At 43.3% G+C, this 21599-nt stretch overlaps 1 protein-coding gene across 1 annotated transcript in view; it reads right to left on the bottom strand.

Moving 5' to 3' along the window:
* Positions 1-594: 594 nt before the first annotated feature.
* LOC123994750 (DENN domain-containing protein 2A-like) overlaps positions 595-21599 on the bottom strand; it is a 43970-nt gene continuing 22965 nt past the window's right edge. The window contains exons 12-20 of the mRNA XM_046297703.1: positions 9529-9606; positions 9234-9374; positions 8862-9010; positions 6098-6275; positions 5911-5952; positions 5656-5764; positions 4013-4267; positions 3851-3937; positions 595-3713 (exon numbers count right to left, since the gene is read on the bottom strand). Coding sequence (XP_046153659.1) covers positions 3682-3713; positions 3851-3937; positions 4013-4267; positions 5656-5764; positions 5911-5952; positions 6098-6275; positions 8862-9010; positions 9234-9374; positions 9529-9606 — 1071 coding nt within the window. The 3' untranslated portion in view covers positions 595-3681. The remainder of the gene's footprint in view (positions 3714-3850; positions 3938-4012; positions 4268-5655; positions 5765-5910; positions 5953-6097; positions 6276-8861; positions 9011-9233; positions 9375-9528; positions 9607-21599) is intronic.

Below are 21599 nucleotides of genomic sequence, written 5' to 3' on the forward strand. Positions count from 1 at the left end.
ATCACTACAGAGAGATTCAATAAAATAGTAATGGATTGATGATACAGTAGTTGCAGATTAGTTATCTTCCCTACCTCCCTTAAATCAAAGTAATTAAGTAATCTGCATACCGAATGGCACCCTATTCTCCTCATAGTGCACAACTTTGGAGAAGGGCTCTCCCGCACCCTATGACTTTACTCTGGAAATAAAGTTTGGCTGTGGAAAATCTATGGTATGTCAGGAGCAGCATAGGATGCCTTTGTAATGTGCTTTTAATGGGCTGTAATAGTGTGCTTTGTATAGCACCGAGTTGGTGGCCCTTGTTGCTTACAGCCCGCTTTCTTTTTTAAAACTGCTAAATTCCTTTCCAATGTTACAAATGGTAAAAAAAGGAATATCATGCATGTCAAGGGTGAATACCAGCTCAGTTCTTTTACAGGAATGTCATACATGTAGACATGTGTCATGACTTCCGCCGAAGTTGGCTCCCCTGCCTGTTCGGGCGGTGCTCAGTGGTCGTCGTCACCGTCCTACTAGCCGCTACCGATCCCTTTTTCGTTTGTCTGTTGGTTTTGTCTTATTCGTTTCACCTGTGTGTATTTTAGTTTAATTATGTAGTAGGTTGTCCCGCCCTTGTTTTGTGCGGGATTGTTTTTTGTTACTCTGTTGGATTGTGGTTTTCATGTGTGTATTCTCCGGACTGTTTGGTCCTGGTTTTGGGCTGGTCTGTTCTATGCGCCCTGTATGTTGGCATGACCGTTTTTTTGGCCAGAGAATGACAACATGTTGGCCACCATATTGTAGCCCAGTTGTCTACACATGGCTAAACCCCAGCACAACCAATTCCATCTGTATTAATGTTGTATTGAGCCCTCAGTAACAGGTCAGCTACATTGCATTAAGAACCAGGAGTCCTTGTTAGTAATCCACAACTGACAAGCTGACAAACAGACAGGTGGTTGCACTGCAGGTATGTTGCCATGGATAGAATAAACAGGTAGCAACCTGGCTGCTATAGAGAGAGAGAATTTTATCCTGGAATGAGGCAAACATCTGTCAACAGACTTCTTTCAACAGATGATTCTTCAAAACATTGTGATATTTCATTGCATCCTGGGAGGAGTTTGAGGCATGTTAATGGACGTCACTGTCTGATTTGATGGTACAATTATTTATTGTTATCCTCTGACAGCTTTACGGTGCAAACTTGTGGCTGTGAGTTTGTTGTGTTGATGTGGAATGTCCTTGGGGCATACAGGCTGGCTCACCGGGCAAAGGGTAAAGACCGGAGGCTGAGACAATACAACAGTATACTCAGCAGTCAGCAGCTGTGTTATGTAATGCTTTACTTAGCTAGCAGGCTTAAAGGTGGCAGGAAGACGTCTATGTGGCAGACTGAAGCTGTGCTTGTTTAGGATGGCAGAAAGGCAGGGCATTATGCCACATTCATGTTATGTTGGAAACTCAGGACCTCTGAGTTAAAATGAACGCAAGTTATTTCCTATTGGTTGATTCTGGTACCTCCCAAGTGGGAAACTCACCAACTCTTCCTGCTAGGTTAGCAAGTTGGAATTTTCAGAGTTTCCAACATGACAGGAATGCCGCATTAGCTCTGGAGGGGTTTCATGTCTAGGTCCAACACGACAGCTGTATGGACATCCATCAGCTGTCACCCCATGGACTCTCCTCTCCTCCTACTCTCCAGAAACACGCCCAGTACAACCCCTATCCCCAGCACCTTCCCTTATCCCAGGTAGCCTGTTGAATATGTAGGCTGACGAACATGCATGCTAGGAATGAGTATGCATCTTCAACTTCATAAAGTACATTTTAAGTTGTCCGTTTTTTAGACCCTCAATGTACTAACATTTATTGTACACAACACTGAAATAAACAAAGGAATTCAAGGGAAACAAAAGCTGTTGGTTTTGTCCGCAAATAATTATCCAGTCAGAGGGCAGGTTTCAATCAGCTGGACATGCGCATAGAGTTGTTTTGACGGTATCTGAGGTGGAATTGCATTAGAGCTGTCAAATCCACAAGCAGTTTATTGCGTTACCTTATTGCAGACTGCCATTGGATGCAATGAATCCACACCTGACTATAATCTGACAAATCCCATACAGCCACTTTACAAGTTCTAACACAAAATATATATTGATAGGCATACACCCCCCCTCCCATCCAAATTAACATGCATTAGCCTAACGTCAATGGTTTGATATTTGAGAGTCATTATTTCGAAGATCGATAGAGCCTTCACTTTCTAGCGCAGTGCAGTTTTGAACTCAGCCGCTCACGGATATGTCAGCTCATACTGCAGTTACACCTCCAACACATTTGAATGCGGATATCGTCAATGCTGGCTAACGCTCAATCTGATTGCATCCTGGCCAGAGTCTCATTCACAAGAACAATGGTCAGGGCAAAGTGTCTGTATTCATCAAATCAGACACACTCATAACAATTACATTATACATGTTAAAATAAAATGAACTACTGCCCTCATGTGGCCTCAAATGTAGTTTGGATCATTTAGACTGGATAAGTACACTATATAGTACAATACCAGTCTCTCTACAGGCTGTGCTATACAGTCTCCCAGTATACAGGATTCTCTCTGTTGAGTCTATCATGTACACACTGCAGGCTTCATGTGTCCCTGAGGGCATGTCTACACTTGACACTTAACATGCGACTTCTGCTATCAGAATATGAGGATCGGATTGAAAAGACAGGTGGTCTGTGTTCAGAGATGCTCCCTTTTCATTATAATGTTGGAGGAAATATGTTTCTAGCGTTTGAGGAACGTGTTTGCTGGCCTCATAAATGCCAGCCAGAACAAAGTGTGGACACAGTAGACACATTTAAATGTTGGTGTAGATGCATGCTATCTTTTAAAAAGCATGTTGACGAGTTAGTCAATAAATTAATAATTAAGTTGGGCTTAATAGGAATAGGGCCAGCCTTTCATTTAAATAGTAGAAAACAGATAATTCAGGCTACATTTATTCCTGTTTTAGATTATGGTGATATTAAATACATGAATGCTGCTTCCAGTGTTTTGAAGCACACTTTGTTTTATAACATCTGACAGTTTTGACACTCACCACTGCATCCTTTATCATTATGTTGGTTGGACCTAGCTAAAAACACAGACGTCACTTCATTATTCTGTTTTTATTTATGAAGCCTTACTCAATACAACTACCAATTTACTTAACAGCATTGTGCGGATTACAACATTAGATCACAGGGTTGGAGACTCCATGTGTAGAGTTGGGTAAATCTGCCTTTCCTACCAGGCCCCTATCATGTGGAATAATCATTTGAATGTGCTGTTGTCTCTGGGTCAATTTAGGAGAAAGGCTGGGTATTTTTTATATATATAAATGTGTTTGTTTTTGTTTGATTCTGTATTGTTACCAGGGCACATGTGCAAATGAGACCCAGCCTTTGAGACCAAGGTCTCAAAGCGTTTTCCCCTGGTTAAATACAATGTAATTATTTATTTGAAATTCCATGATCAGAACTCCATGATCAGAATACAAAAACTGCATTAACTGTCAAGTCTAGACATGGCCTCAGTCACAATAAACTCATTGTCAGTTGGTCTCTTCGTTCTTCAGTCCTTAATGTGTCCAGTCCCATCATCTGCATGTAGGCTACTGGTTTAACAGATTATCGGTCGAGAGGGGATCACTTTTTGGACAGGAATTTCATTTTATTTCCTGGAGGTAAAAAAACAACAAAACACATGCCAGCTTTAAGCACAGGTACATACTTAAACAATATGAGCACCAGCTTGTCTTCTAACACTCCATTAACACTCAGTTCATACTCTCCTATGTAATGTTGTAATCCTTACCCAGTCCTTTGAGGAACTTGTTAACCCTGCGATGCTCATTACCATGAATTGAATCCAAATACTCATGCACCCTCACCTCAAACAGTCCTGTAGAAAAACAAACAAACTTTGTGTTATCTAAAGTTGGACAATAAAGCTTTGAATCTGAACTTTGACCCGTACCTCTCAGTGCCTGTCTGTGGTGCTCTCTCTCCTGGATGAACAGTCCAAACATCTGTGTCTCCATGAATACCTCCAGGAACTGTCTCATACTCTTAGACGAGACAGACTTACGGAAGGACTCTCGTTGGAAAGAAGAAGGGATGGGGGAGGAGGCCTCAACCTCCCTTTGGGTGATGAAGAGTGGATAGTGGCTGACGAGTTCTACAAAGAAACGCACAAAGGCCTCGGACACAACGGTGCTGAGGTGGCCAGAGTCTGTGTGAGAGAGTGAGAGAGAGAGTCAAAATTGCTACAGTCCAAACACTGGTCTGTCTCCCTCAAACTAATGATCTCAAGGGTCTAAAAAGTTACTCCAGTTCCGAGATGGACCCGGGGATGTCTTCAACGGACCCTACCTGAATAAATAAACATGGAGACCCAGTCCAAATGGCACTGAGGACAACCAGACCCAGCCCTGTATAGACCCGGTCAGGCCCAGACCTGATCTGAGCCGTCAATGTGAGGGAACCAGAGGAAAAGTCCATTTTTAGCGACAATAAAACGTATATTAATTGCCTGGTGTTTATTTGCTTAAGTCACTAGACACAACAGGCACTTAGAGACACGCTTCTATTTGAGCCAGGCATCTATATCCTTAATGCACACAGGTTTAGCCAATTTGCATACTTAATTGTTTCATTCCAGAATTGTAATCAATTTTTTTCATTTACATTTTTGTCATTCAGTAGAGTGGATACATTTTTTTACTGGTCCTGAAATTGCTAGCACCATGCTCTACTAACTGAGCCACAGAGGACTAACATTTGCTGCACAAATGCATTTACACCCAGTCACATCTCTTTTGTCTTAGTATGCCTCTATTTCAAGAAGGAAAAATAAGTTTCCTTGCCAGAATAATTATTCTCCTCTTTGACTGTGCATTTCAGCAGTTCTTACTTGCCAGCGTTTATTTGAAAGAGGCGTTTATTTGCTGAAATATGTTCCATTGCAAAGGGACAGTCGGCTATTTGAGACTTAGCGTTTAATTGAAGTTAAGGTAGGCTATTAACTTAAGCTGTTAATGCACAAGCCGAGAGCCAAGGGAGAGAGGAATTCTAGCATCAGGCGGGGGAGGCACTGTGCATATGCAGTGTGTGTAAGTAGCGTGAGGTGCAGGCAACTTGGAGGAGCAAGAGAGACAGCAGCAACCAAGCTGAATCACACTAGTTACTAACTTCTAGCTGCTAACTTCTTGGTTATTTATCATCAATCTGATTCCATAGTAATTGTTTTGACTGCGACAAACCCAGTAGAAAAGCTACGTAACCTAGCTACCATGTTAGGCTAACTGAGGCTGCTCTTTCCCCATCCTACACAATGTTAGGCTAACTGAGGCTGCTCTTTCCCCATCCTACACAATTACAACAACTCCATTCAGAGTATTAAGTAGCAGCCTACCTATTGGCTCTTGGTCTAACTTGTTTGCCACGGCACACAGAGCCAGAGGCTAGTGCCATATTATGCCGCTGCTCAGGTTTTTCACAAAAATGGCATGTGTAGCTTGTTGTTGTCGTCGGCCAATCACAAGTAATCAAAGGAGTCAATTTTCTCTCTGGTTCTCTACTGCAGCAGTTGCGCGGGTTATCACAACAGTATAATTGTACCATTAGGACCGTCTCCTCCTCGCTCTGACGCCAGTTCTCTCCTCCTCTCCAGGACTGTCTCTAGGGCTGACTGGAGTTTAGAAGGCAGGATAGTGTCCTCATCATCCAGCTGACATGGGAATTCAAGAGAAATACAGTATACATGATTAGCTAAATATCATAGACATAGATGAAGTGTACTCAATAAAGCTGCATTTGAGTCCAGAACTAGGCTAAATTTGTGTCTTTCAGGGTAATCAGTGAAGAAACCTTTACCTGTCTGAGGAAGCGACTGTTTCCAAGGTCAACCACCAGAACCTCGAGAGTAGGGAAGGCAGACAGGGTGTGTGAGTCCTGGCCATCAAACTTCAATTCCTTGTGGATTACAGCACCCCAAAACATATCTACAGTACATATATTCTCCTGTTGAGTTTCGACCACCAGACAGGGGTTGTATTCTCACCTCCTCTAGGGGTAGCTCTGTGAGCTGAGGGAGGGAGCTGGACAGTAGCCCTACGATGAAGGGGGTGGGGGTACACACTATGTCCAGCATGGCAGGGGGCAGTACGGGGATGTAGGTGTGCTGCCAGGTGAACGGGTAGAGTAGAGCCACCACCGCATGACAGCACTGAGACAGAGTACTGCAGAGAAGAGAAATGGTAAGTGATTCAAGTTCAAACAGTTGGCTAGTTATCCTCCAAGTTGAATCACAACAGGTTTGATGATATACTCGCTGTATTCTTTGCTGCACACTAAAACAGGGTCATTCAATTTAAATTGATATTTGGTTTGAGGTTAAGTCATTGAAATCTGGAGCTGATGGTCCGTAACTAGCCCTATATGTATTATGTCAAACCAAATTGACCATGGGCAATATGTTCGGGTCGCATGCAGCTGCGTTCCAAATTGATGATTAAATTGGGTATGTGAGCAGGATTAGAAAACAACCCCAAATAAACTTAAATGGTTACCCTTCATTCTGTGACAATTTTCTTTCTCCTAAATATCTCGCAAATCTGTTTTATATATTTAAACTTTTTAGTCAATTTTGACACTAGAATACATTCTAATGACTCATATTGATGACACATAGGCCATTTTGTACCAGAGAAGATGTTTATTGCCATCAGTTGCTCTTTAAAAAGTTTGTATGAGTATTTTCACCACTAGTGAGAGTGTGGTGTCAAATATTTATTTATTGTAGCTGGGAAACACTGTTGAAGTTCTATCAACACGTTGCCTGTAGTACTCGCACTACAAAACTCTTGACCATTGTTACTTTCCCTTCCAGGATGGCTACAAGGCCCTCCACTGCCCACCCTTCGGCAAATCAGATCACGACTCCATTCTGCTCCACCCTTCCTATAGGAAGAATCTCGAACAGGAAGTACCCGTGCTAAGGTCTATGCAACGCTGGTCTGACCAGCATTCGCGGAAAACTGAAAGTGTGAACCACAGCATTTAACCACGGCAAGGTGACTGGGAATGTGGTTGAATACAAAAAGTGTAATTATTCCCTCCGTAAGACAATCAAACAGGCATTACGTCAGTACAGAGACAAAATGGAGTCGTAATTCAACAGCTCAGATACGAGACGTATGTGGCAGGGTCTACAGACAATCACGGATTACAAATTGGAAACCAGCTGCGTCGCTGACACCGATGTCTTGCCCCTGGACAAGCTGAACAACTTCGCCTGCTTTGAGGATAACACAGTGCCACCGACGTGGTCCGCTACCAAGGACTGTGGGCTCTCGTTCTTCATGGCCGACGTGCAAACTTGCTCAGCCCCCCACTTCACAGTTAAAGTGTACCTATGATAAAAATTACAGACCTCTACATGCTTTGTAAGTAGGAAAGTCTGCAAAATCGGCAGTGTATCAAATACTTGTTCTCCCCACTGTATTTATTAATTCCATTCTTTTACTTTTAGATGTGTGTGTATTGTTGTGAATTGTTAGATACTACTGCACTGTTGGAGCTAGGAACACAAACATTTCTCTACAGCTGCAATAGCATCTGCTAAATATGTGTATGTAACCAATGATATTTGATTTGATTTTGAGCGGATGGTCAGGGGGCCTGAACATAATTATAAATAATATGTCAACTGGAAATTGACCACAAATAGTCCAAGCAGATATAACATTTGACTAAAACCCAATCATTTCAAACTTGTTTACATTTGTATACGATCACGTACACTGAGTATACAAAACACCTGCTCTTTCCATGACATAGACTGACCAGTTGAATCCAGGTGAAAGCTATGATCCTTTATTGATGGCACTTGTTAAATCCACTTCAAACAGTGTAGATGAAGTGGAGAAGACAGGTTAAAGAAGGATTTTTAAGCCCTGAGACAGATTGTGTATATATGCCTTTCAGAGGGTGTGTGGGCAAGACAAACCAGGCGCAAAAGTTTGTGTCAAGAACTGTAACCCTGCTGGGTTTTTAATGCTCAACAGTTTCCCGTGTGTATCAAGAATGGTCCACCACCCAAAGGACATCCAGCCAACTTGACACAACTGTGGGAAGCATTGGATTCAACATGGGCCAACATCCTTGTGGAACACTTTCGACACCTTGTACAGTCCATGCCCCGATGAATTGTGTCTGTTCTGAGGGCAAACAAGAAGGGGGTGTGGGGGAGTGTGTGAAATGTATGGTATACTCAGTGTATATCTCTCTATTATGCGTGGGAATACTTTGGAACAGATTTCCTCAAATAAAATCACTTCAAGCTGATTTGCTTTTATTTTTTACAGTCTTTTATGTCCATCAATGTAAAATGTTGTACCGTAATCACCCGTGGAACCCAGCTCTAGGACAACTATGTCATTCCATTCTGCGTACCTCTTCTCTACTACACTGACCCCAGTGACCCTATTAATCTCTGGCTCTCACAGGCTATTTCCAAAGAGAAATAAACAGTTCCTAAAAGGGACAGAATCAACACAACAGCAGGCATCACTTATTATCTCCCTGTCACATTGAAGAAAAACTTTTGAACCATGAGGCTGAGCCACTATTTTATTTTCTCTGTTTATTCTGTCTTGTGTTTTTCCTCTCATCTATAAAATCCACAGTCCCAGCTTCACTACCCTTTTTGGGGATGCTTTGAAATGAAATATAATTGTCAAATAATACCTCAAATTGTTTTGATTTCTACTTATTAACTTTGCCATACAGTAGCTGAGTAGCCTATCAGGCTAATGGCATCACACCTGAGTTTGTCTGCAGTGAAGATGACCCTGCGTTCCAGCAGGAGAGAACCAAAGACCCTGAGTAGCAGACGCAGACTCAGACAGGAGAAGAGACACTCAAAGTCCACATGCTCCAGACGAGAGTCAGACGGACGACATAACTCCATTACCTGAGACAGGTGGATTGGTGGGTAGAAAGAAGGGGGGAGCGAGAAACAGACAGGGAGTGACATGGAAAGAAAGATAATGAGAAGAGGAGAGTGAGACATATTTTACTAAGTAATACAAAACTGATGCAGTATAGAACACTTCAACTCAAACACTTTGCATGGCATCTGTATGTAATATTATTGGAAGTCTTCTTTGGAGACTAATGTAAAATCAAGGAGCTACCTCAGTACCAGATCCGGGCAGGAAGGTTTTAATGGTGATGGTTCTGCCAGGAGCAGGGAACGGAGCTTCCATAATGGCCCTCATGAAGGGCTGGACCAGGGCTGGAGACAGGGCTCTCCTCCTCTCCACCTCATCCAGGACCTGACACACACACGGCAGGACAGAGAGATCAGCAGGTAGCCTAGAGGTTTGAGAGATGGGCCAGCAATGGAAGAGTTGCCAGCACGAATCCTGGGCTTGATGGGAAACAGGATGAGAGGTGGCAACCAGGAGGCTGAAGTACAGTACACTATACCTTGGAGAAGAGGTGGAAGCATCCCAGGTGGCTGACGATGCAGTAGACTTCAGGGAGACGCTTTCCTTTCCCACTGGGCTGAGAGACGAGAGGAGGGTATTTTAATGCTTTGTCATAGCCCCTCTAGGAAAAACTAAGCTGTGTTCCTGCCGTTTAACCCCCAGCATCTACAAAGAACCGTTTGGATCTAAAGAAACCCTTTTGGAAGAGAATAATTATTTGTAAGGCAAAGGTTTCTACCTAGAGCCTTTAACATCATATGAGCTGTTTTTGTATTAAAGGGTTCTTTGATGATTCTTTGAAGGCACGATGGATTCTTTGGAAAGCAAGAAGGGTTCTACATAGAACCATAATATCATATTTCCCCGCATACTCTCTATTGCATGACCAAAAAGATCTTCTGGGCATCAGAATAGTTATCACTAACCTCCATTTGGAGGAAAACTTCTACTTCACTGAGTCGGAGGCGAAAGACATATTGATTATCGCGGTCCAATTCTCTGACACTCGAAGAAGGAGGAGACAACACGACAGAAGCCAGAGTGCGGGATACCTGATGAGACTACTTTGGTGAGTGGATAAATCACCTGTACCCTCCGATCTATTGGCGATTGTACAATCACTTGAGAATCAACTGCATGAGCTCCATTCGAGACTATCCTAGCAAAGTGTTTTTCAGAGTCGTAGCTGAAAAAGGACATGGTAAATATAAATCTAGCTGCTAATTCTATACATCGGCAGGACAGAACGGCTGCGTCTTGGAAGTTCAAGAGGGTGTGTGTGTCACTTTGTTAACAGCAACTGGGGCGCAATCTCTAATATTAAGGAGTCTGGAAGTTCTGCTCGCCTGAGTTAGAATATCTCATGATAAGCTGTAGACCACACTATTTTTTGTAGCTATTGTCATAACTCTCCTGTGACGATCTGAATTATCAGGTTACAGTGGGTCCGCTCTACAGCATGATCTCTCGTAGAGGGGGAGAGCAGGAAGTCTGCTGTTTTATGGCAGTCATAAAATACGCTGCCTCTATGCTCTGTAGTATTCGAGATTGGAATGTAAACTGTGGAACACAGAGAGACCCTTGGACATCAAAAGTTTGAATAAGCAAACAATATTGGACACTTAAGAGACATGTCATGATGAGTTTGTTTCATTTGGCAATCTCGTGATGGACAGGAAACACTCATTACTGTGTCTTTGGTTGTGTACACTTCTTAATTATGTGGTTTACATTGAAATATTGTGAAACATATTTTATTAAACATTAACCTATTTGTGAAAAGGTGTAATATGATGTTAACCTTCTAAATGAGAGTATGGATTTTCATATAAAGTTGAACTGGTCAGTGGCCACACCCCCATGAGCCAGACAATACATCAGGCATCATGGAACCACCCTTTTCTAATCCTGAGTATAAAACCACCCATGATGAAATGTACATTTCATGTCAAAGGGACACACGATAAACCAGATGTCTCAAATCGTGTAGAAGACCAGAAAATATGTTGAAATGGTTAAGAACTACAACGCTATAGGCCCAGGAGGCCAGACAGTGTGTAGTGTTGGCTACATGGCTGGAAATTAAACTCTGAGACTATCGATCACTACAGAGAAAGAACAAATTCTATACATAGAATTACTAGTCTGCAGCTGGAAATCACGCAAATCTAGTATGAAAATACTGACAACCACGGAAGTATCTATTCTATGCAACAACCATCTGTACGCCTGACATATCCATTACAACAGACACTATCCAGAGCTGCTGAGAAAGTGACAACTATGAAAGACATTGCGACTTCTGGGGAAGTTAGCCAGAGACTCTCTGATGAACTGACTCTCCAGCAGATGGACTGGCGATTCCAACAGAGAAGACAGTGCAGTAATATCTAACAAGTCATAGCCAACAAATTACACAACATATACCCAATACACACAAAGTAGGAATGAATTAAGGCCATGTACATATGGATGATCATGGTCAGAGAGGAACGGACTAAGATAGAGTAGAATAGTATAGAAAACAGTACATAAACATGAGATGAGTAAACATTAAGTGGCTAAGATACCGTAAAATAGTATAGAATACAGTACATACACATATGAGATGAGTTATGCCAGATATGTAAACATTATTAGTGACTAGTGTTCCATTCCTTACAGTGGCCAGTTATTCCTAGTCTATGCCTATAGGCAAGCAGCCTCTAATGTGCTAGAGATGGCTGTTTAACAGTCTGTTTGCCTTGAGAGAAGCTGTTTTTCAGTCTCTCGGTCCCAGTTTTGATGCACCTGTACTGACCTTGTCTTCTGGATGATTGCGGGGTGAACAGGCAGTAGCTCGGGTGGTTGATGTCCTTGATGATCTTTTTGGCCTTCCTGTGACATCAAGTGGTGTAGGTGTCCTGGAGGGCGGGTAGTTTGCACCACTCACTCTCTCCAGAGAGACCTTGCGGTTGTGGGCGATGCAGTTGCCATAAAAGGCGGTGATACAGGCCGACAGGGGGCTTTCAATTGTGTATCTGTAAACATTTGTGAGGTTTTTAGGTGACAAGCCAAATTTTAGCCTCCTGAGGTTGAACAGACTCTGTTGTGCCTTTACCACACTGTCTTTGTGGGTGGTCAATTTCAGTTTGTCAGTGATGTATATACCAAGGAACTTGAAGCTTTCCACCTTCTCCACTGGGGTCCCATCAATGTAGATTGGGGTGTGCGCCCCCTGCTGTTTCCTGAAGTCCACGACCATCTCCTTTGTTTTGTTGACGTTGAGTGAGAGGTTGTTATCCAGGCACCACACTCCGAGCCCTGTCTCGTCATTGTTGCTAACCAAGCCTACCACTGTTGTGTCGTCTGAAAACTTGATGATTGAGTTGGCCATGCAGTCATGGGTGAACAGAGAGTACAGGAGGGGGCTGTGCACGCACCCTTGTTAGGATCCAGTGTTGAGGATCAGCAGAGGTGATGTTTCCTACCTTCACCACCTGGAGGCGGCCCATCAGGAAGTCCAGGACCCAGTTGCACTAGGCGGGGTTCAGACCCAGGGCCTCAAGCTTAATGATGAGTTGAGGGTACTATGGTGTTGAATTCTGTAGTCAATGAACAGCATTCTTACATAGGTATTCATCTTGTCCAGATGTGTTGGGCAGTGTGCAGAGCGATGCTGATTGCATCATCTGTGGATCTATTGGGGCGGGAAATTGAAGTGGGTCTAGGGTGGCAGGTAAGGTAGAGTTGATATGATCCTTGTAAGTCGCTCTGGATAAGAGCGTCTGCTAAATGACTTAAATGTAATGTAATGTAAATGTAATCCTTGACTAGTCTCTCAAAGCATTTCATGATGACAGAGGCGAGTGCTATGGGGCGATAGTCATTAAATTCAGTTACCTTTGCCTTCTAGGGTACAGGAACAATGGTGACCATCTTGAAACATGTAGGGACAGCAGACTGGGATAGGGAGAGATTGAATATGCCCGTAAACAAACCAGACAGCTGGTCTGCGCATGCTCGGAGGACGCGGCTGGGGATGCCGTCTGGGCAGACAGCCATGCGAGGGTTAACACGTTTAAATGTTTTACTCACGTCTGCCACGGAGAAGGAGAGCCCACAGTCCTTGGTAGCGGGCTGCGTCAGTGGCACTGTGTTATCCTCAAAGCGTGCAAAGAATGTGTTTAGCCTGTCCGGAAGCAAGACGGCGGTCTAAACGAAGTGTCTGGTTTTCCTTTCGTAGTCCGTGATTGTCTGTAGTCCCTGCCACACACTTTTCGTGTCGGAGCTGTTGAATTGCGAATATGGTTGAATTTCTCTATACTGACGTTTATAACGCTTGTTTCACTTGTGGAGTGAATAACTACTCTGTTTAAATTCTGCCATATTACCAGTTGCCTTGCCCTGGTTAAATGCGGTGGTTCTCGCTTTCAGTTTCGTGCGAATGCTACCATCTAACCACGGTTTCTGGTTAGGGTAGGTGTTAATAGTCACAGTGAGTACTACATCTTCTATACACTTCCTTATGAACTCAGTCACTGTATCCGTGTATGCGTCTAGATTATTTTCGCAAGTTACTCTGAACATATCCCAGTCCATGTGATCAAAACAATCCTGAAACATGGATTCCGATTGGTAAGACCAGCGTTGAATAGCACGAAGCACGGGGACTTCCCGTTTGAGTTCCTGCATATAGGACGGGAGGAGCAAGATGGAGTCGTGGTCAGATTTGCCGGAAGAAGGGCGGGTGAAGGCCTTCTAAGCATTCCGGAAGTTTAAATAGCAATGGTCAAGAGTCTTAATGGCGCAAGTATGACCGTTGATATAACTTTTTGGATGAAAAGAGTGCCCAAATTAAACTGCCTGCTACTCAGGCCCATAAGCTAGGGTATGCATATATATAATTATTAGATTTTGATAGAAAACACTCAAAAGTTTCCAAAACTGTTAAAATAATGTCTGTGAGTATAACAGAACTGATATGGCGGGCGAAAACCCGAGGAAAATCCAACCAGGAAGTACTATTATTTTGAAAGGCTGTTTTTCCATTGAAAGCCTATCCACCATACAAAGACTTAGGACCCAGTTCACGATTGCTATGGCTTCCTCAACATATGACCAGTCTTTAGGCGTTGTTTCAGGCTTTTACTCTGAAAAATGAGGGAGATACACCGCTTTCAATGAGAGGACAGTCAAAATTTCCAGACATGAACCAAGGACGTGATCGGGAGCGCGCATTTCTTGTTTACCTTTTCCATTGACGAAGCTTTTGTCCGGTTGAAATATTATTATTATTATTATGCATAACAAAAACAACCAGAGGATTGATTATAAACATAATTTGACGTGTTTCTACTATCTTTTATTGTACTTTTTAAAATTTTCGAATTGGTTTTGATAGCATGCATTGTGCCTTTGAGAGCAAGCATTGTGCCACCATGGACATAAAGATGAACTTTATCGAACGAAACGAACATTTGTTGTATAACATGGAAACCTTGGAGTGCCAGCAGATGAAGATTATCAAAGGTAAGTGATTCATTTTAATGCTATTTCTGACTTTTGTGACACTCTTCTTGGTTGGAAAATGGTGGTATGGGTTTCTGTGGCTAGGAGCTGACCTAACATAATCGTAAAGTGTGCTTTCGCTGTAAAGCCTTTTTTGAAATCTGACACAGTGGTTGCACAAACTTCTTGACGCTACCCATCCCTTAAGCGGTATAATTGTCATCCGCAACCACTGAATAGCATAGCGCCACAGTCAAATAATATGACAAAAATCCTCAACTTGTGGCCCAGACACTTTATTTAGGATAAATTGAGTTAGCATTGAGTTAGCAACCATCTTAGTTCTGAAGGATTTGTTGTCATAGAAATTTACCTGGCTAAAAGGTGAGCCACTTTCGTATGACCAGTTAACCTTAATTGAACTCAGCACTGACAAAAAAGTTACCACTAAGTCCTCAAACCCAGTACATAGTATACCCCTATGGTCACCAGCAAAACACAACACTGTTCACCAGCCTAAGCTGTTTTTTTCAGCAGGATTAACAAGAAACCGGTACATCTTTCATTCATGCTGGGAAAAGCAAATCGCTCCCTTGAAGCAGACTACCATTCTCACGGCTGCTGTGTTGGCGGTTCAAGTCGACAGAATGTTGAGGAAATAGTTGTCACTTCAACTGGGACAGTCAAAGTTTTGGACATTGAAAGCGAGAAGAGACGATTTCACAACTTTGTGTCTAACCAAGTAGCAACCTTAAGAGAAGCCACAAAAGTGTCTTAGTGGAGATATATCAGCATCAAGTAGAATCCTGCTTATGAAGCTTCCAGAGGGTTGTAGGCTGACAGCTTTCTGGCTTGTAAAATATGGATAGAGGGCCCAGACTTTCTCTTAAAATCAGAGGAGGAATGGCCAAAGCCTGCTTTGGACCCCCATTCAATCCTGTCAGATGATCCAGAGATTAAAAGGGGCCCGACGGTGAATGTTGTTGTAAAGGACTCTACTAATCGACTGATTAACTATGTCTCAAAGCCTCAGTTGCTTGGTTTCTTAAACTCAGAGATACTCTTCTATAGCTCAGAAGGAAAATAAAAAATACTCAATTCTGACCTCTGCTGGTGACTCTCAAGTACAGTCAGTCAAGTAGAAACTGAATGTCAGAGCTGCATTGGGTGGTCTAGTACTCATTAGTTTCAGTCAGAGAGAAAGATTCCTACAGCGCATTCACAAGCAGCCGGGACATGCTGTAAGAAACCACATTATCTGCATTTCTAAAGAAGTATTGTATCATGAGGGCCAACTCTGCCTGCAGAAAAGTTATTTCTGATCGTGTCATCTGACGACATCACCACGGGAATTTTGGAGAACAGAATATGGCAGATTTGCCACAATAAAGAATTGTTGTCCTGACATTCCTCCTTTCACAAATGTGGGGGTTTTGTATTTATTATGGATTCCCATTAGCTGCTGCCAAGGAGAAGTATGTCTATAATAAAGCACTGCTCTAACTTCTTAACAGCACTATCAGCAAGGCAGGTTCTACAGGCTCTAGTTGTTTTGCACCTGTACTACTGTTCAGTCATATGGTCAGGTGCCACAAAGAGGGACTTAGGGAAATTGCAAAAAAAAAGAAGAAAAAAAAGAAATTGACTTCACTACACAGAGATGTCCGTTTAAACGACTAGCACACAGCTCAGACACCCATGCATACCTTACAAGACATGCCACCAGAGGTCTCTTCAGTCCACAAGTCCAGAACAGACTATGGGAGTATGACATAGTGCTAGTCATTATGACAGCTTAACGACACAATGGCAGGGATTAAATGAGCTGTGGTTGGGTAATAGATAAGTTAGTCTCAACGCAGCCTATTAATGCTGTGAAAGGATCCAGGAACACACATGATTTGGGTGGATCCCGTCCTCCTTATAAAACGTGTTTTTCCTCCCAAAAGGTAACGAAATTGTCAACAAAAGTTACACCCCTTGAGCTGCAATAATCACGTAGCCAGTTGTGAAGAGAAAGAATCCTGCTAAAGCATTCACTGTCACGAATGAGAAAGGGCACAGGGCCATATATTGTGGGTATTTTATTAGTGTCTAGCAGAGAGTCAATCAACTCTTTGAAATCCAGTTTCAACTGTTCAGAGTTGCCTTTCATAATGTCATTAAATCCACATGGACTACGATAGAATCTATGTCCATGTCCTGGCGTAGTAAATTCGGGAGTGCTTCGTAATGTCATTTACTTGAGCTCTGGGATAGGACATTGTTTTTGCACCAGGAGCAGTCACATTTCTTACCATGGAGCTGCCCTAAATTACGGCTGACAAGAAGGACGAGGATATCCGCCCACTCCCGCACTTCACAGGATGGTGCAGGCCTCCGAACAGATGGAGAAGCCCCACTCGATCCAGAGCAGGAATGGAAGGTTGCCGATGTCGACTTCAAAATCGTAGGGGGAAGGAGTAGGCACATCGGCCACAGACACAGACACAGGAAGATCAGGCTCCAGGCCGGCGAAGCAATTTGTTGTTTGAATCCTCTCCGGGCCTCTCGTTGGGAGTGTAGGCTGCATTGCAGCAGGTCACTGAATCGGTCTCTGCGGCTCGTGACATGGGACCATCGTTGATTGCCATGCTCCTCTTGCTGTGCTCCTTTGCCTCCACTATCAGATTGGGGGGGGGGGGGGGCAGGAGATGGCTCCCCTGGCGAACAAACTCCGGGCAACACCGGCCAGTTGGATAATGGCAAATGTCAAGACAGAGATTCATCCAACATGTGAACACCGTCCAGCCACCGGTATAGAAAAGGTAAACATTCCACCATGCGTTACCTGTATGATCAAGGAAGTCACCCTCAAGCCTATAATCCTCAGCAAGCAAACAATTGCTGCATTGGAACTCTGAGTGATCCAGTTTATCCCAAAACAAAGCGTAGTAGATACAGCTCCTACAGCGCTTTAACCATTTGTTTACCTCTCCAGAAAAAGAGGGCTCCATTGGAAAACTCATCTGGGACTAACTTTGTTAGCTTGATTGCTAATGTTAGCAGCTTAGTGCCTCTTTCAAGCAGGCTTTAACCTGTCCTTTAAGTAGGATTCTGGGAAAAGAAATAGCGGTCCTAGCTGTAAAAAGCTAACCGTGTTGAGGAATCTGTGCAAAAACAAGTTTGGAATTTATGTTTAACAAAGATGGGTTATCATTTAGTTAAAGTAACAAACCGAGTGTTTCCAATATACAGTGTTCAGCTGAGCACTCTGATGTCAGTGTCACGACTTCCGACAAAGTCGGGTCCTCTCCTTGTTCGGGCAGAGCTCGGCGGTCGGCGTCGCTGGTCTTCCAGCCATCATCGATCCACTTTTAATTTTCCATGTGTTTTGTCTTGTTTTTCCTCACACTTGGTTTCAATTCCCTCAATTACTTGTGTATTTAACCCTCTGTTCCCCCCATGTCTTTGTGTGGGATTGTTTATTGTAGGTGCTTGTGCACGTGTTGACTGGTGCGCGACGGGTTTTGTACCCATGTCTTGTTATTTTTATGCCATTGGTTTTGCTATTAAACTGCTCCGGCTATTACCTAGTTCTGCTCTCCGGCGTCTGACTTCCCTGCTACCGGTTGCGCACCCCTTACAGTCAGGTGAATTATTAATATATGGTCAAAAGTTATGGTATCATTTTCACTTGCATGGCAGGCAGAGCAATAAACCCTGAAGTTCGTTATTGGACACCAATTCCTGTATTAGCGTTGTGCGAAGAGCCATGTGTCGCCAAAGTCAAGTGTCTCACATAAGGTAGTCTCACAAATAATGGTACAAATTTCATTGAAGCTGAAAGAGAGCTCAGAGAAGCACTGGCAGCTATGGACCACAGCAAGATAGAGTGTCTTGCTATCAAGTGGAATAAAGTGGAACCTCAACACTCCTGCTGGTTTTCATCATCGTGGAGTGTGGGAGTGTCTTCTTCGTCTGGTGAGAAAAGTGCTCTACTTTACACCAGGAGAAGGTGGAGACAAGTTCAGTACTTGGCCAATCTATTCTGGAAACAATGGGTGAAGGAGTGCTTACCGTTGTTACAAGAAAGACAAAAGTGGAACGAACAATGGCGGCGCTGAGGAGAGCATGTGCCTTGTCGGTTCCTGCTCGACTGCTTTTCTATGGCTATATTTGCGTGATTTATTACTTTGTTTGCTCAGAATGTTTGTGATTCTATTTTTACTGCCATTTATGTTCTGTTCATATTCTTATTTTTACAATTTTTGTTATTGTTGTTGCATTATCGAGAAGGAACAGCCACCCTAGTCATAGACTGTTCTCTCTGCTAGCGCATGGTAAGCGGTACCGGAGCGCCATGTCTAGGTCCAAGAGGCTCCTATATAGCTTCTACCCCCAAGCCATAAGACTCCTGAACAGCTAATCAAATGGCTACCCAGACTATTTGCATTGTCCCCCCCCCTCTGGAACGCTGATGCTACTCTGTTATGCATAGTCACTTTAATATATATGCATAGTCACTTTAATAACTCTACGTACATCTTTTATTTGTTATTCTTATCACTTAATTTTTTTTGGGGGGGGGTATTTTCTTAAAACTGCATAGTTGGTTAAGGGCTTGTAAGTAAGCAATTCACTGTAAGGGCTACACCTGTTGTATTCGCGCATGTGACAAATAAAATTTGATTTGACATGCAAGTAAGAATTTCATTGGACAATGTACTGTATACCATGCGTATCTCGTAGATATGACTAATAACATTTGAAACTTGAAACAGAAGAGATGTTTTTCCGTGGGAGACCTGTTCATCATCATGGATCCTACTGCAAGGCTGATTGGAAAGGTGTCGGAAACCTACCCTGACAAGGCGGCTCTGGTCCAGACTCTGAGACTGAAAACCAGAACAGGAGAACTGGACAGACCTGTTACCTAGATCTGTCTAATTCACGAGGGTACAGAGGGACCTGTGAAGAACTCAGACCCACAGAAGAAGGGAAGATTCTCACTCACATTTCACTTTATTGTCTCCTTCTTTTATGTTTTGGTTAATTGTTGGTTGCAATTAGGGGCCGATGTGTTGGAACCAATTTGGGTGCATCTTAGATTATGGTATTTTGCGGGCATTTACGCTCCTGGCCATTAGGGGCAGACAAATGGTGGTGGTAAACACACATCAGATTATCTATATCTAAATTTTAATCTATGGTGTGTGTGGATGGTGGGAGAGCTCACAGTTCTTAGCACAATCCAACTAAAACTAACGAAAAAGAATGGAAGACACCCTAAACAAGATACTAAGGATTACTACAGAATGCCTATTCTTTAAATGGGCCTTCCACACCATCTTAAATAAGCATGCCACATTCAAAAAATGTAGAACTAGGAATAGATATAGTCCTTGGTTCACTCCAGACCTGTCTGCCCTTGACCAGCACAAAAACATCCTGTGGCGTTCTGCATTATCATCGAACAGCCCTCGTGATATGCAACTTTTCAGGGAAGTGAGGAACAAATACACAGGCAGTTAGGAAAGCTAAGGCTAGCTTTTTCAAACAGAAATTTGCATCCTGTAGTACTAGCTGAACAACGTTCTGGGACACTGTAAAGTCCATGGAGAATATGAGCACCTCCTCCCAGCTGCCCACTGCACTGAGGATAGGAAACATTGTCACCACCGATAAATCTACGGTAATCGATCATTTCAATAAGCAGTTTTATACGGCTGGCCATGCCTTCCACCTGGCTACCCCTACCCCGGCCAACATCTCAGCACCCCCTGCAGCAACTTGCCCAAGCCCCCCCCCCACTTCTTCTTCACCCAAATCCAGGCAGCTGATGTTCTGAAAGAACTGCAAAATCTGGATCCCTTCAAATCAGCTGGGCTAGACAATCTGGACCCTCTCTTTCTAAAATTATCTTCTGAAATTGTTGCAACCCCTATTACCAGCCTATTCAACCTCTCTTTTGTATCGTCTGAGATCCCCAAAGATTGGAAAGCTGCCGCGGTCACCCACCTCTTCAAAGGGGGAGACATTCTAGACCCATCCTGCCCTTCTAAAATCTTCGAAAGCCAAGTTAACAAACCGATCACTGACAATTTTGAATCCCACCACACTTTCTCCACTATGCAATCTGGTTTCCGAGCTGGTCATGTGTGCACCTCAGCCACGCTCAAGGTCCTAAACGATATCATAACCTCCATTGATAAAAGACAGTACTATGCAGCCGTCTTCATCGACCTGGCCAAGGCTTTCAACTCTGTAAATCCCCGCATTCTTTACGGCAGACTCAATAGCCTTTGGCTTCTCAAATGACTGCCTCACCTGGTTCACCAACTACTTCTCAGATAGAGTTCAGTGAGTCAAATCGGAGGGCTTGTTGTCCGGACCTCTGGCAGTCTCTATGGGGGTGCCACAGGGTCCAAATCTTAGGCTCTTTTCTCTGTATATATCAATGATGTCGCTCTTGCTGCTGGTGATTCACCTCTACGCAGACGACACCATTCTGTATACTTCTGGCCCTTCTTTGGACACTGTGCTAACAAACCTTCAACCAGCTTCAATGCCATACAACAATCTTTCTGAGGCCTCCAACTGCTTTTAAATGCAAGTAAAACTAAGTGCATGTTCCTCAACCAATTGCGTCCCGCACACTCCCGCCCGACCAGCATCACTACTCTGGACGGTTCTGACTTATGTGGACAACTACAAATAACTAGGTGTCTGGTTAGACTGTAAACTCTCCTTCCAGACTCACATTAAGCATCTCCAATCCAAAATTAAATCTAGAATCAGATTCCTATTTCTCAACAAAGCCTCCTTCATTCATGCTGCCAAACATAATCTCGTAATACTGACCATCCTACTGATCCTTGACTTCGACGATGTCTTTTACATTTACAAAATAGCCTCCAATGCTCTACTCAGCAAATTGGATGTAGTCTATCACCAAAGCCCCATATACTACCCACCACTGCAACATGTATGCTCTAATTGGCTGGCCCTCACTACATACTCGTCGCCAAACCCACTGGCTCCAAGTCATTTATAAGTGTATGCTAGGTAAAGCCCCACCTTATCTCAGCTCACTGGTCA

The sequence above is a fragment of the Oncorhynchus gorbuscha genome, linkage group LG14 (assembly GCF_021184085.1).
Source record: "Oncorhynchus gorbuscha isolate QuinsamMale2020 ecotype Even-year linkage group LG14, OgorEven_v1.0, whole genome shotgun sequence".
Classification (NCBI taxonomy): domain Eukaryota; kingdom Metazoa; phylum Chordata; class Actinopteri; order Salmoniformes; family Salmonidae; genus Oncorhynchus; species Oncorhynchus gorbuscha.